The 14207-nt window shown below is 43.1% G+C and overlaps 1 protein-coding gene across 5 annotated transcripts in view; it reads left to right on the top strand.

Annotated features, from left to right (window-relative positions):
- magl (MAX dimerization protein MGA-like) overlaps window positions 1-14207 on the top strand; it is a 30819-nt gene that overhangs the window by 10460 nt on the left and 6152 nt on the right. For 4 of the 5 annotated variants that reach the window (XM_050058211.1, XM_050058213.1, XM_050058212.1 and 1 more), the window contains exons 7-19: window positions 2776-2889; window positions 3061-3418; window positions 6355-6562; window positions 6718-6955; window positions 7182-7360; window positions 7525-7738; window positions 8556-8785; window positions 10095-10337; window positions 10518-10779; window positions 11938-12569; window positions 13128-13225; window positions 13337-13382; window positions 13497-13661. In XM_050058211.1, the coding sequence (XP_049914168.1) occupies window positions 2776-2889; window positions 3061-3418; window positions 6355-6562; window positions 6718-6955; window positions 7182-7360; window positions 7525-7738; window positions 8556-8785; window positions 10095-10337; window positions 10518-10779; window positions 11938-12569; window positions 13128-13225; window positions 13337-13382; window positions 13497-13661 (2987 nt within the window). The remainder of the gene's footprint in view (window positions 1-2775; window positions 2890-3060; window positions 3419-6354; window positions 6563-6717; window positions 6956-7181; window positions 7361-7524; window positions 7739-8555; window positions 8786-10094; window positions 10338-10517; window positions 10780-11937; window positions 12570-13127; window positions 13226-13336; window positions 13383-13496; window positions 13662-14207) is intronic. The other variant, XM_050058215.1, reaches the window with a different exon arrangement.

Below are 14207 nucleotides of genomic sequence, written 5' to 3'. Positions count from 1 at the left end.
ATTTTCCCCCCGTCTCTCTCTAAATTTAGACAGATTTCCAAGGTAGCCTGAATTACAATAGGCTGAGTGATAATTACCTCCTCCTGCAAGACACATCTGTAGTTTGTCAGTCAGGGGTGATTAGAGCTTTGTATGATCTCGAGTTGCAGGAAATTAAGTGAGGCTGGAAACAGGCTGTTGGTTTTAGCATATGGAGTAATAATGGTTTGCTGCTGGTGTTTCAAATATTTGGGCCAGGTATTACCATCGAACAGGTCAGAGGTGTCTAGCACTGTGCAGTTATGGAACACCTCCTTTTTTTGCCCTTCACATTAGGGATGTGAGTTTCCTCCTCCTTATGATCATACATTAGAGGAATCTCCGTATCCAGGGTGTTATTGAAGTGGCAATCTTGAAGACTTCAGTCCTGGTTGATTCACCAGCTCCTGTAGTTACTGGTGGTAGTAGGCGGCTTAATACCACAGGTCACAGAGTTCTGGGGGCAGCAACATAAACTATTAGGCCCGTTTCCACTGAAGAAGTTCCTGGTACTATTTGGGGGGCAGGAACTACTACAGGAACGTCCTCTCACTCGGCCCTCTCAACCGCCGTGTCTCCACTGAGAGAGCGGAGTAGGAGGAAGGTTCCTGTAAAGTTACCGGGTTCTGTATGTGACGTTATCATTGCGCGACCATTTTGACCGGGGCGACGTAGGGGCATATGGACGCCGTTAGCCGCTAGCGGTGTCTGTAATAACTCCGGTCACGGTCCGTGAAAAAAATATTCTTTCCAGCAGATGTCTTAGTTACAACATGATTGAGCTAACTGGAGTAGTTTTATGTCATATCCGACAACGGGAGGCTTTTAACAGATGACGTCCTGGTGTTAGCTTTGCTGCTGCTGTTAGCTGCTGCTTTCTAGACATCGTGATTTCCCAAAACTGAATAAATACCACACACAGCAACACAAAACTGCTTTGCTAGCTCAATCATGTTGTAACTAAGATATCCGCTGGAAAAAATATTTTTTTTCACGGACCGTTTGAGTTATTACAGACACCGCTAACAACTAACAATTAGCCTAGCTAAACTACAATAACCATGTTGTTATTTACAAAACGTCACATCCCTCCTTGAGTATATCCAATCAGCACCAAGTAATCCCCAAGCCCCAGCCAGGAGTTTCTCGGGGCCGTTCTGAGTACTTACTCCGAGGCAGGGACTTGTTTAGCCCCTGTAAAAGTTCCGGAACTCTGTCCTTCGGGGGTGGTTCCTGCGGTGGAGACACGCACCAACGGCCCCGGCCCCGTAAAATTACCCCGAAGTTCCTGCGGTGGAAACGGGCCTATTGTCTGGCAATAATCGTCTTTTATTCATCATTCTGTGGGCAACTGTGATCTGATTTATTCTGCACACTTGATGAGTCTGCAGACAGCAGGGCGCAGTAAAAGGAGTTGGTTACCTCGCTAAGTTGGAGTGTGCAGGCTGTCACCTGCAGTGTTTTGTGTACTGTAAACTTCAGAGAACTAGCAACGACAAAACCCCCCTGCTGCGTCACTTCACAAAATGTTGCACATGAACACACCGCAAAGACTTTAACCAGCGGCCAACAAGCACGTACATTCTGCGCTTATGTGAGAGGAATACCATACCAGCAGATGGCGGTAGTCTGTATTCAAAAAGGGAAACCGGAAGACTGTCTTGACGCTAGTTAGCACATTAACGACACAATCTAATGTTTAAAGAACAGAGCATATTTATCATGCACCAGTGAACAATAACACAAACCATCACGAAACATTTCTGCTAAAGAGCTCAGTGGCTAAAGAAAAATGTTCTTACCTTTATGTAACAAGCTGGTTTTGATGTCACTCCCTCTTGACTTTAGCTGTTTGTTTACTTTCCTCACTTCCATTTCTCTTCTCGTGCGCTGAGCTGAATCGCCAATCAGAGTGATTTAATTCTCCGACTAGCTCCACAGTCACTGACACAGAATCAACATGCTGATTTGGTGGGGGAAAAGCAGAAATAAAAACCTTCCCTATGATTACTATAACATTGTGTGACTTCTCATACTTCCCTGGATTCTCCAGTGAAGTAGATTGACTGCATGCATAGATGCACTCATCATGGCGACCATGTCTAGAGCAGTAATGCCATAGTTTCCCTATGATAAATGAAAATGTTGGTTTGTGTTTGCATCTTGTGGTACTTGTGAACTAAACCAGGTCACATTATTTTAACAGTTTTGCCATTTTCTGGCATTTCGTAGGGCCCTCATTCTAGATTTGTAATTACATTATCTAGTCCTGCTTTGCCTTTTGCTTTGCATTTCTGACCTGTTCTGATTTGACCAGCTGTGTTTTAGTTACACCATCTCTGTTTCTTTTTCTGTGTCATTCACATCTTTTTCATACCATTCATATTTACCTTTTTTGAAAGAGCAAGTCAGTGTGACAGGAGTGTTATTTTCAGAGGTGTCAACACTGAGATCAAGTGAGAATTTATTTCCCAATAAACACGGAAAAAACACAAACTGAAGCACAGGAAACAGTGGTCCAAATCTTGTTGATTAGTTGACAGCTGTTCTCTATTTTCAGGATTTTTATTTCTGTCAATGAACATACTGTTTGCTTAAATTAATGTGGTTTTCTCTCCAGCAACGAGAACAAAGTGGCAGTCAAATTTTGAGAATTTTGTGCATCTGCTGTAGCACTTAAACTCACATTATGAGTCATTGAATATAACTGTGCTGTGTCTGTTAACTGAAGGCTAACTCAGTTTGTTTCCTTCACAGATGAGGGATTATCCTTCATCTCCCGCACAGGAAAGACGAGTGACATGACAAAAATAAAGGGATGGAGAAACAAGTTCATAAGAAGCAAAGAACCGTCTCTTCCTAACTGCGATGGTAAGGTTCGCTCGTCTTGTTGTAGCTGCAGTGTCTCTTTTATCATGCAGTGGGATTATTATTGTCATTCTAATTACAGAAAGATTAACTGCACTGAAACAAGCCGAATGTCTTTGTGTCTTGATCATTATTCCTCATTGATAAAGTCTCTTAATTCTTCCTCTCCTGAAGGAACACAAAAGAATCTGTCTGCCTTCTGCAGCAACATGTTGGACGAGTACTTGGAAAGCGAAGCTCAGAACATTAGTGAGCGCGCTGCTGCCTTCTCCACTCATTCAGAGGACTCAGTGGCCTATCAGCTGCCGGCTAAGAGCTCCAGCTACGTTAAGACCCTGGACAGCGCACTGAAGCATCGAGAAGCTGCTTCCAGACTCCCCGTGGAGGCCAACAAACCCTGCCCCCTTTCCTATAAACCTCTCCTCTACTCTGCTCTGATGTCACCCACTCCTCCTCTGGCCCACCCTGTTCAAGACAGAGCTCCGTCTACACAGCAGTCTGCATCATCAGATGTGCAGCCAGGAGCACAGAGGTGAGGATGTGTTTGTAATGTCTTCATTTTTAGGGACTTTTTTTGGGGACACATAATTCAACATTTGATCCCATATTTTCAGTTTTGTCCACTTAATTTAGTTTTTTATTTAGTTCTGTATATTTTCAGTAAGGATGAATTTGCTGATAAGTTTTTCACTGAATCGTCCATCGTAATGTCCTGATGTGACATTTTCAAGCCAAAGGGGACGTCTTCATGTTGCTTTTTTGTCCGAACAACAGTTCATACCCAAAGATTTTCCAATCATCGTGATGTAAGACAAGGAAAGAAGCAAATCTTCACGTTGGGAAGCTCGTACCATCTAAGTGATATTTTTGGAGGGTATTTTCCCCCCACAGTAATTATTGAAAGAGTTGTCAGTTCATTCTCCAGATCAACTAATCTGTTAAGTGACTAATTGTTATTTTTCAGTGAACCCATGAGTCCTAATTTCTTCAATGAATCAGCCACAGCGTTGCTTCTTGGTTGTTTCTTGGCTGATGACATGAATATGCAACAGTTGAGGACATATATTTTTCATGGTTAGATTTCTGTGATTTGTCTCCACTTGTCCTTTGTGCTTGTGTTTGCCCATTTACAGCTTCACAGCTGTTACCAGTGTGTCTTTTCCTTTCTTTCAGATGTATTTCATTCTAGGAAAATGCTTTGAGCTATTGTCTTACATGGGCTTGTATAAGTTGTATCTTTAGTTTATGTGGTCTTTATGCCCTGATTGCAGGACAGTGTGAACATGTGTCAGTGTTTTCCATAGAATTTGGGGGCTTCTGTGGTCATGAAGCTCTACGTTACTGTATAATTCTCAGGTTTATTAGTGAAGTATATGAACTACACTGCAGACTGACGTCTCTGCTCACTGTGACGGAGACTCATGAACGGTCCAATGCACATTGGCAGGTCCACGTTTTGAACGTCTGGTGAAATGTCTGTATCCTGTATTTTTATAAACTATGACCATCTGGTCATGAGTCACATTTTATGCTGTGTCCAGGTGCCGTCCCACTTCCTCCTCTCCTTATACTTCTTGTTACAACTCAAGTTACATTCAGTAACTATATTTTAACAGCAGAATGTTACCAGCAGAAACACTGGATGTTTTTGCAACTTCAGGATAGAAGACTGTGATTATTAAAGCTATAGTAATCTCTGTTGCTCTGCAGTCAAAAAACACCTTGACTCGCTGTCCTGGGAGCAGCTTCAGTCTGCGTTCAATTTTGCCCATCAGCAGTACGGCAGCTTTCAGCGTAGATGACGTGTAGGTGACGTGCAACCAATCAGATAAGCCCCGTTTCCACCAAACACTTTCGTTATAGCTAGGGATACACCGAATATTCGGTAACCGAATATATTCGGCCGAATATTGCAAAAAAACACATATTCGGTATTCGGTGGAATAAGTGAAAAGCAAGGCCGAATAATAGCGGCGTGTTTTGATAACGCAATCAAACAGCGTACAGTGACAGGAATGTATTCCTGTCAAATACAGCGGCCATAGGCTTACCGGCGACGGAGAAGTCCGACTTCAATAATGTCCTCTTCTTGGCGTCATGACTGCCCAAAAGTACCTGGACAGCTGAGCCGTGGCGGCACACAGGTATGTGACGTGTCAGAGGAGAAACGAGACGTTTACATTTCTCTCTTTGTGGCAGGTAACGGTCCACAAACCTCACCGCACTTTAGGGACTGTTCTTTACTTATGAAGGGACTGCTCTTGGGGCTGGTGGCTGGTTGATTTTTATTTTATTTATTTATTTTATTTTGATCCCCCCTATGTTAATCACTTATTGATGCTGTTTTTGAAATATGAATAAGTCAATAAGAAATTTATTCTATTGAAATATCATTGATGTATTATAGAAAAGTGATTTATCTTTTTATAAATGACAAAAGGCACATCTGCCTCATTTTCGCTGTGGTATCGTGATACTACTCAGAACCATGATATTTTCACTGGTATCGTACAGTGGGATCCAATTTTGGTACCATGACAACACTAATCTGGAGGGTTCATCTGCAAAAACTAATGAAAAACGAAACATCGGTATTCGGTACTTGGTATTCGGCCAAGCGTTTAATTTTATTTGGCTTCGGCTTCGGCCACAAATTTTCATTTTGGTGCATCCCTAGTTACAGCACCATTAGAACCAAAGGTAACCCTTCAGGTATGGTACCTAGACCCTAGGTCCATTCGGTGTTTCCATCGCAAACAGTCCTCTTAAATGTGGGCGGGGTTGTTGTCACTCACTGCTCCGTCCAGCACTCACTGTATTCCTTCATTAGCGGTGACACAGATGGAAGTCTGCACCTGGTTTATCGTCCAGAGAATGAGGTTGTACGCCGACATTATCAGAACAAAATAAAACAGGCTGCAGTGAGAGTCTCTCTCCATGGGATATTAACAAAATAGGAGGTTTGTGCATTTAGTCCTTCTCAGGCAAGCTCAGGTGTTTAGTGTTGCTGTAGCCCACAGGAACAACGCTCTGCTGCTCTCTAGAATATATGCAGTTCACATAATCCGCTCAGATTTGATATATATTTTTAAACGCTTGAAGATCCACTCATTACTAAAAGTGTATGTCATCCAAGAGAGACAATAAACATCTGAGCCAAAGTAGCACATTTTTGAATTTATTTATTTTATTGGCCTGTTGGATTTATATTTTTAAAAAAAGTGGACATCAGTATGTGGTTGGCTGCCTCAAATAAATCAGTATGTGGGAAACATAAATGACATACATATGTCACTTGTGAATGTTGTAAGTAGGGTTGCAGCAATATACTGGTTTCAAGGTATATTGTGTTATTAAAATTGACGGTTATCATACTGTGTACATTTTCTTATCTGCGATACTGGAAAAAAAAAGCAACTGGGCGGAGAATCACAACACACTAATCTGCTCAATCATCATGTCTCTCAGATTATATACATACGATCCAGCGGCCAGCCAGAGACCAGCGGTGAGCTGTGGGCAGAACCAAGTGATGACACACAGACCTATAGGCTTCACTAAGTTCCAGTTCAAACTGTACCAGATGGAGATTGGAGCTCTGAACGAGGGCCTGAGCAAAACACAGCTGACTGAGGATAGGCTGAAAGTGGCTCTGTCTGTAATGCTGACAAAACAGGTAGGCAACACACATGGTTCATGTACAGTGTCATTTGACAATCATTTTAACTTTTATAACATAAAATGTAAATTGTGAACAGGAATTGACGACAATGCCTGGCAGTACACACACATCTGTAATTGTTCTGATGACTCTCCTTTCCTTGTCATCAGATGCCGCCCAATCAGGCGTTGAAATTAGCCCAGTATCCAAGGCATAAATCCACAGTACCTGAATGTGGTCAGGAGTTCTGCACCCTGGGCTGTGTGTGTTCCAGTCTGCAGCATCCGAACAGAGGTCCTCTCCACTGCCGGCGGCCTGAATGCATGTTTGGCTGTGCCTGCTTCAAACGCAAGATCACCAAGCAGCTGAGCGCGGGGGAGAGTGAAGAAGAGATCCAACCTGTTTACTGTAAGATCAAGTTACTTTGATTTAATTTGTCTATGTTGTTCTTTTGATTCTGTTTAATCAGCACAGCTACACTGGATCACTGTATACTGTCATTAATAACATCATTAACCAGGACTGTAGCATATTATTTTAAGGTTTTACATTTTTACGACAGCCATACACAGATTTTTGGTCACAACCCTCAGAAACTCAGACGTGTTAATGCGATGCTTTTATTTCTCCGCAGCTGTGACTAATATGGAGCATGTGGTCCAGCCTGGCCCGGGCTCCCACGCTAATAAACTGTGGAACCACGACATTGATAATGAAGATCCAGAGCCACTCTTCGCCCCCGAACATGCTCCACTGTGGTTGCCAATGTCAAAGTCCCTAAAACGCGGCTGCATACCTCGTCCAACACAGCCGGTAAAATAAAATCTCTCTTACTGGATGTAAAACAGACTCCTTCAAGTCTTTGTACTTAAAAATATTATTTACTTTTGTTTTATTATTTACTTGTATAGTGTAAGAGCAGTAATACATTTAGTCCCTTTTCTATTTGAAACTCAAATTATAAATTATGATTGCAGATTCGAGAAGAGGACAAGGATCCGGTGTATAAATACCTGGAGAGCTTGATGACTTGTGCACGAGTAAGAGAGTTTAACAGCAAGCCTCCAGATGAAGTCACCATTGAGCCCAAGGTCCTTGACGCTCCTACGACGACAACGACGACGATGACAACCGCCACTGATAGCCAGCCGAAAATGTACTACAGAAGTCTACTGACTGGTAAAAAAGCAGGTAAGGAATCTAAGAAGATGTGATAAGTACATTGACCTTTTGCTAAGCCACACCCCTTTGTGATGGTCCATCAAGCTTTCAGAGTAAGCATGGGGTCCACACTGTAACTAACTGCACTCCCTGAAGAAATATGGAAACAGTGATTCCAGAGAGAAGCAGACAGAGGGGTCTACAGTCTGTGTTTGAAGGATATATCCAGGATGTCAAACTGAACAACATTCATCTGCACACACTGTGATGACACACAGCTGGTTGAATATCAGCAAAGTTTCCCTGCTTCCCTTCACTGGTTCCTGTACAGCAGGGTCGGTCTTTGTTTCACTGTTATAATCATTACAAAGCAAAAGCAGCATGTGTATACATTCAGTAGGCTATATCTTCAGTAGCTAGCTAGCTAACCCTACACTTTTCAGGGACTGATTTTGGTTTTGGAACAGGGAAGAAACGTTTATCTTTTTCCAACCTCTCCAAGTAACGAGTCTCATTAATACACGACATGCCCCAGACACAACATTTAGCTCCAAATCCACAAAACCAGCCTGAAAATGAAGGAAATCTGAAACGATTGCAGGTTGTTGTTGGACTCTGATCTGAGCCGGCCCGATGCTACGTTATGATTAGCCAGTCAGCCTTCAACGGGCAGGACTTGGCGAGGGGTCAGATCAGTTTGTGCTGCAACTGTTACAATAGCTTCTGAGATCCTTAAATCAGACTGTACTCTTTTGGTTTTCCTTCTCCTGCCTTGATGACGTTCCCAAATGTGTGATGTTGAAGGTGTTCTGCTGTTTGTTTTGACGACAATCATTATGTCCCTCAGCAGAAAGAGCTGCTCAGACGACGACATCCAGTGAAAAGGAAGCAAAGAAGCAAATTGAGATACAGTCAGCGTGCCAGTGGAAGGTGGACCGCAAAAAAATCCTGGAAACTTTATGTCGACGACTGAAACACAACAGGCTGTGTCGGCGCTTCTACATAGGACCTTACCGCATCCGCCCCATCGCCAAGATCTTCATGCAGAAGCCCAGCGGCTCCATCGTCACCTTCAGGGTAGGTCTCTGAGGAGTGATGCATCTGTGTGGGGGGAGGGGGGGGCTGGCTTGGTGTGGTTTGGTTTGGGGCGTCAGCCTTGCACAGCAGGGATTTGCATTTCCATTACAACAGGGCTGCCTGCTTGAAGGTGTGTCTTCAACTGGTGATGGCTTGTCTCGACTGATGACGTTTAAAAGCAGAGTGCTGCTCCATGGCTAAAGTGCTATATGTGTTCTTCCACAGCAGGGCAGGTAAAAAAGTTTACCTGTTGGAGATGAGCTGTTTGCAGAGGTGCAGTAAGAGCCTGTTGTCTGCAGCTCTTCATCAACATCTCACTGTGGCTGTCTGCTTTAACTTTACTCCCTGCTGTATTATTAGACTTGTCTTTATTGAAGAAAAGCTGCGTCACAATAAAAGTCCCCTGTTAAACTTTTATTCTGAGGCAGCAAAATAAGGAAATGTTGAGTTTTCGAGCAGCAACTTCACACAACTTCTAATCCGGCTGATAGTGAACATGAAACAGTAAAATAAAGCAGATATCTAAAGTAAAAACAGGACACAGGAGAGAAACTAAACTAAACCACAGAGATTTAGTTAGAAGCTACAGACGTGCTTAACACACAGACTTTTAAATTAACAAATAACATTATGTCGTATTTGCTGGAACTATTATCATTCCAAAAGAAGTACATGAAACAGTAAAAACATCATGTTCCCTTTGCTCCTCGTGGTGCTTCCAACTTGGCAGCCGGGTCAGATTTTCTCATTTTACAGCTGAACAGTCACTAAAATATGTTCTGAAAATATTTTAGGAGAGAAAAAGGCAATTGCAGTAACAAAATCAGTACATATATTTGATCAGCGCTGTCTGGTTTGATGATTTGACCACAGTTCTCGAGCAGTGATTGACATGTTTGACAGCTGCTTTAGAGACTCCGAGGCAACTATACATGGTGCCATTTATGGAGTCAGTGCCCTTAGCTGCCGGCTGAGCCACTGCCATGTTGACAACCGTGTCCAGATAACTCATATGCTCTGAATTTCACATGTAGCCCCACTAAAATAAATTTCTGAATGCAGGACTTATAGTATTTCCACACTGTGGTATAACTACTTTTCCGTAATCACAAGATCCGAGTACTTCATTGTCTTTGCCTCCCACGTAGTAAGAATATTTAATTCCTTATTAGTATTTAAATGACCAGTTATGAAGGACAGCTGCTCCAAAACAGACCAGCCTCTTAATATTATAAGCATCAAGTTCAAATGTAGTATTTGTTCTCATTTCATTACTATAATTAATAAAAATGACTCCACCCTCTTCCAGATACAAATCAGTAAACCAGCAAAGGCCAGTGATGTTGATGAAGATGACTTTGATGACAGCGATGAGGAACAGCATGCTGGTAAAAACCGTGATGGGGACATCGATGCAGAAGAGGACGATTGCGAAAATGAAGAGTCAGATATGCAGTTTGGAGTCACACCCTTTTTGAGTGGAGTGTTACCTGCCGGCAGACTGACAGCCAGGACCAAACCTGCTGGCTGCCAGGCGTACGGACTCATACAGGTGAGACTCAAGGAGATGCCTTAACACTATCAGTATGGTTTTACTGGGGTGAAAACCTCACCTGGTAATACATGACTGACATACATGGCATTCATGATGTTCGGGGGTTGAGGGGGATCATGTACTCGGACATGCTTGCTGTAATGTATGAGAGTGATATCTGTGTTTGCTTCTTTCCAGGTAAATGGCAAATCCTACAATCAGGCCCGGCTGATGCTGGGTAGCATGGGGTCTCTACATCCAGCCAACCGCCTTGCAGCATTTGTCACAGGCCGACTGCTTCCTCCCAGTGGCATTTCTCTTAAAAACTCTCGGACATCAGATGCTACAAACCAAATCCCCACTGTTAGTGCTCTGCGCGTAAAGGCTGCTGGCACAGTCGTCCCTCCAGTTATTACTGCACAGAAAGTCACTGATCTGAAGACACCAGCACAACCACCAGGTAACATCGTCTCTCTCCCCTCCTGGACCGCAGCACAAGCACTTAAGTTTTAAACTGATTGCTTCACAAAGAAGGGAAAGTAATCAGCTCGAGAGCCCTCCAACACTGACACACCTGCAGCTGCTGCAGAATATTGAAATCATCCAAGGAAATAAAATTACCTCAACGTGAATAAGTGTGCTCAGAAATCAAGTTTCTAGCAGATAAATAAAACCAGGACTGTCAGTTTTGGAGGAGTTCTTTCAGTGTTATACTTAGAAGCCCAAATCTGGCATTTTCTTCAGTTGTTACCATTTTAAACACAAAGAATGAGAGGGAAGCAGCACTGCAGTTGTACCAGTAACCCTATTTTCCCATGTTTTTGTTTCTGTGTAAGTAAAGGGTTTTTGAAATTGGAAATTGAAATTGAAAATCATTTTAAGTCTTGTGTGCGATTTATCCTGGCTTCATATGAGCAGAGGAAATCTCTGCTAGCTGCTAGGCTAATTTATACAATGTAAAATGCCATAGGCTTGTGCTAATAACGTTAGCATGTTGTATTTGTGGGGAAAATGTGTCCAGATAAAGACAAGTGTTTGTCTGTGAATGCTGTGAGTTATAGTGAAGCTGATTTGTGTACTTGTACTCGTCTAGTATTTTGAAGGTGTAACTGCAGAGTGACACAGACACACCACCACACAAGTATTAATGCTCACAACGGCGTAGGCTACGGCTGACGCACAAGCATAAATCCTACTTTAGAATAATAATCTGTCACTGGCAAAAACAGGCACTTTTGGTGGACATACATTGACAGTGCACAAACGCCCTGAGTTGTTACATTGCAGCCTGTTCTACGGCTGCCATTTGCAGCGCTCTCATTCAGTTCCAGCCCAGTTTTAAAACTTGTTGTTCTCTTTAGTCACTTAGACACAAAAACATGGTAAATAGGGTCCAGGCTGAAAACTACTGAGGTTGCCCTTTAAGTGAAACATTGCTAATAGTCCTGAGTCACAATATTAGAGAATCAAAGGAAATGCCTTCATGTTTTTTTATTTTCCTGGATTTGGTTTAAAAGATAAAAATTATTTTAATGCCTACAGATATAAAAAAAAATCAATCATAGGATAATTGTTATTTTGTCTCACCACCCTGCCCTCCATTGTTTTGTGTGTTCAGCTCAGCTACTCCCGCCAGACTTTAAGCGAAAGAGCTCCATCAACTTGGCGCAGCTGTTACAAAAGTCCATCAACCGTTTTGTTCCAGACCAGCGCAGTTCGGTCAACCCCTTGCAGAACAGCTCCACACCCCCACCTGTCTCTCTCACCGTCTCACCATCACTGAAAAGCCCCAGCTTCTTAGAACAGAGCGGGACTTATTCATTCAGGATCTGCCCTCCAGCTAACCAGGGCACCAGAGGCCAGAACCTGCCAGGGGTGATCCTGCCTGGGGGCTTTACACTTATTCAACTCCCCAAGCCTGGAGCTGATGGAGCTGCCTCAGAATCTGGGAATGCTACAGATATGGCTGCTGTGGACAAAGCCACACCACAAAAAGATGCTTTTTTAAATTTTGGCCACTTAGCAGCTCATCCTGATGCAAAGCGCCCTGGTTTGGACAACCTTACTGGAGCTAAGAAGCTATCAGTGGAGCCTGGACCCTCCTCTGAGCTGACATGTGATGAGAAGATGCCTTCAGATGATAGTCATTACACCACCAGCAAGAAGGTGGAGTCAAACCTGGACAATGCTTCAGAGGACTTGAACTTGAGCTCCGACTTCTCAGACTACTGCGGAGAGGGTGACGAAGACGTAAGTGTCGGGAATAAGAAATGTTTTCAGTTAAAGCTGAGGTGTGCAGTTTTCTGAAACGTTACTGTGGCGCGTTTAACTTTCTGAAGGTCTCAGATATTCCAAAAATAATGAGCTTGAGAGAGATGCTGGCTTAATCCTAGTGTTCATGACCTCAGACATTATGCTGCACAAATATAATCATTTCTAGTTCCTAAAAACCAAGATGGCGATGGCCAAAATGCTGAATTCAAAGCTTCAAAACAGGCATCCGCAAACCACTGGGTGATGTCACGGTAGCTACGTTCATTATTTTTACAGTCTGGTTTATGGTCAGTCTCTCTTCTGACAAGTCTTTCTTTTGTGGGTTGCTTCGCAGTGTAGGCAGTTGTTTCTGGAATAGCAACTTCCCCCAATGACAGCAAAATAAAACTGCCTACCCCTGCTTTAACCTTGTTTTTTTTCCTAACTGTAATATAAAATGTAAAAAATAAATCTGCACATCTTCTCCTGGGATTGTTGTAATTGCAGTTACTGTTAAAGCTCTAAAAACTGCGTGCTGAATGTTGTTTTGTTCAGGACGAGGAGGTGGACATTGAGACCGTGGAAGAATGGAAACAAGGACAGGCCATCGCTCAGATGAGAGAAGCTGTCAGGATGGCACTAAAGGATTCACGGTAATACACGTGAACACGTGTGCTTGTGAATGAAACAATAAACAGTTTGTGGACTTGCTTTTGAATGAATTTTGGCCCTCAATATTTTGTTCAATTCTTCTCTACCGTCAGTGATTCCAGTGATGGGTTTGGATCAGCGAGGGAACTCGACGGCCAGGTATGACCCTCTAAACCTCATCACCTTCTTTCAATAAACATAGAAAGTTTAACTGGTTTTACTTTGCATCAGTGTTACTTGTATTTATTAGAATCTTCGTTGTCTCCACTCCAGGATCAAATGGACGATGAACTCGATGAGCATAAGGATAATAAGAGGCGGAAGAACCACACGGCGCTGGAGAGGCAAAGACGCACTGAGCAACGGGTCCTCTTTGACAAACTCCAGACTATCCTTCGGAGTGACCCCAGGGCCCCTAGGCTCCGCCTCCTCTCACAGGTCAGTTCTACACATCCGGCTTAGTCATATCATCACAAATATTTAAAGGCAAATATGATTGATCTTTTTCCAACGAGTCCAGCAGACTTGAAGTGTTTATGAAAGACTCCATTGCTCTTAACAAGCAGGCAGAAGGTGGGAATCTCCAGGCACCTCAAGATTTGATTCAGAGGGCAACAGTTCGATTATAAAAGATGTATCAAAATTTTTGATGTCCATACTAAGTGGCCCAAAGTGTGCCAAGAAAATCTCCCCCACACCATTACACCAGCAGCAGCAGCCTGAAGCGTTGATACAAGGCAGGATGGATCCATGCTTCCATCTGAATGTGGTTTTTCCAATCTTCTATTGTCCAGTTTTGGTGAGAAAACCCGTGTGAATTGTAGCCTCAGTTTCCTGTTGTTAGCTGACAGGAGTGGCACCTGGTGTGGTCTTCTGCTGCTGTAGCCCATCTGCTTCAAGGTTGGACAAGGTGTTGTTGCTTCAGAGATGGTCTTCTGCACACCTTGGTTGGAACCAGTGCTTATTTGACTTCCTGTTGCCTTT

The sequence above is a fragment of the Epinephelus moara genome, chromosome 12 (assembly GCF_006386435.1).
Source record: "Epinephelus moara isolate mb chromosome 12, YSFRI_EMoa_1.0, whole genome shotgun sequence".
Taxonomy (NCBI): Eukaryota; Metazoa; Chordata; class Actinopteri; order Perciformes; family Serranidae; genus Epinephelus; species Epinephelus moara.
Note: the sequence above shows the minus strand (reverse complement) of the source record. Positions and strands in the feature narration are given on the sequence as shown.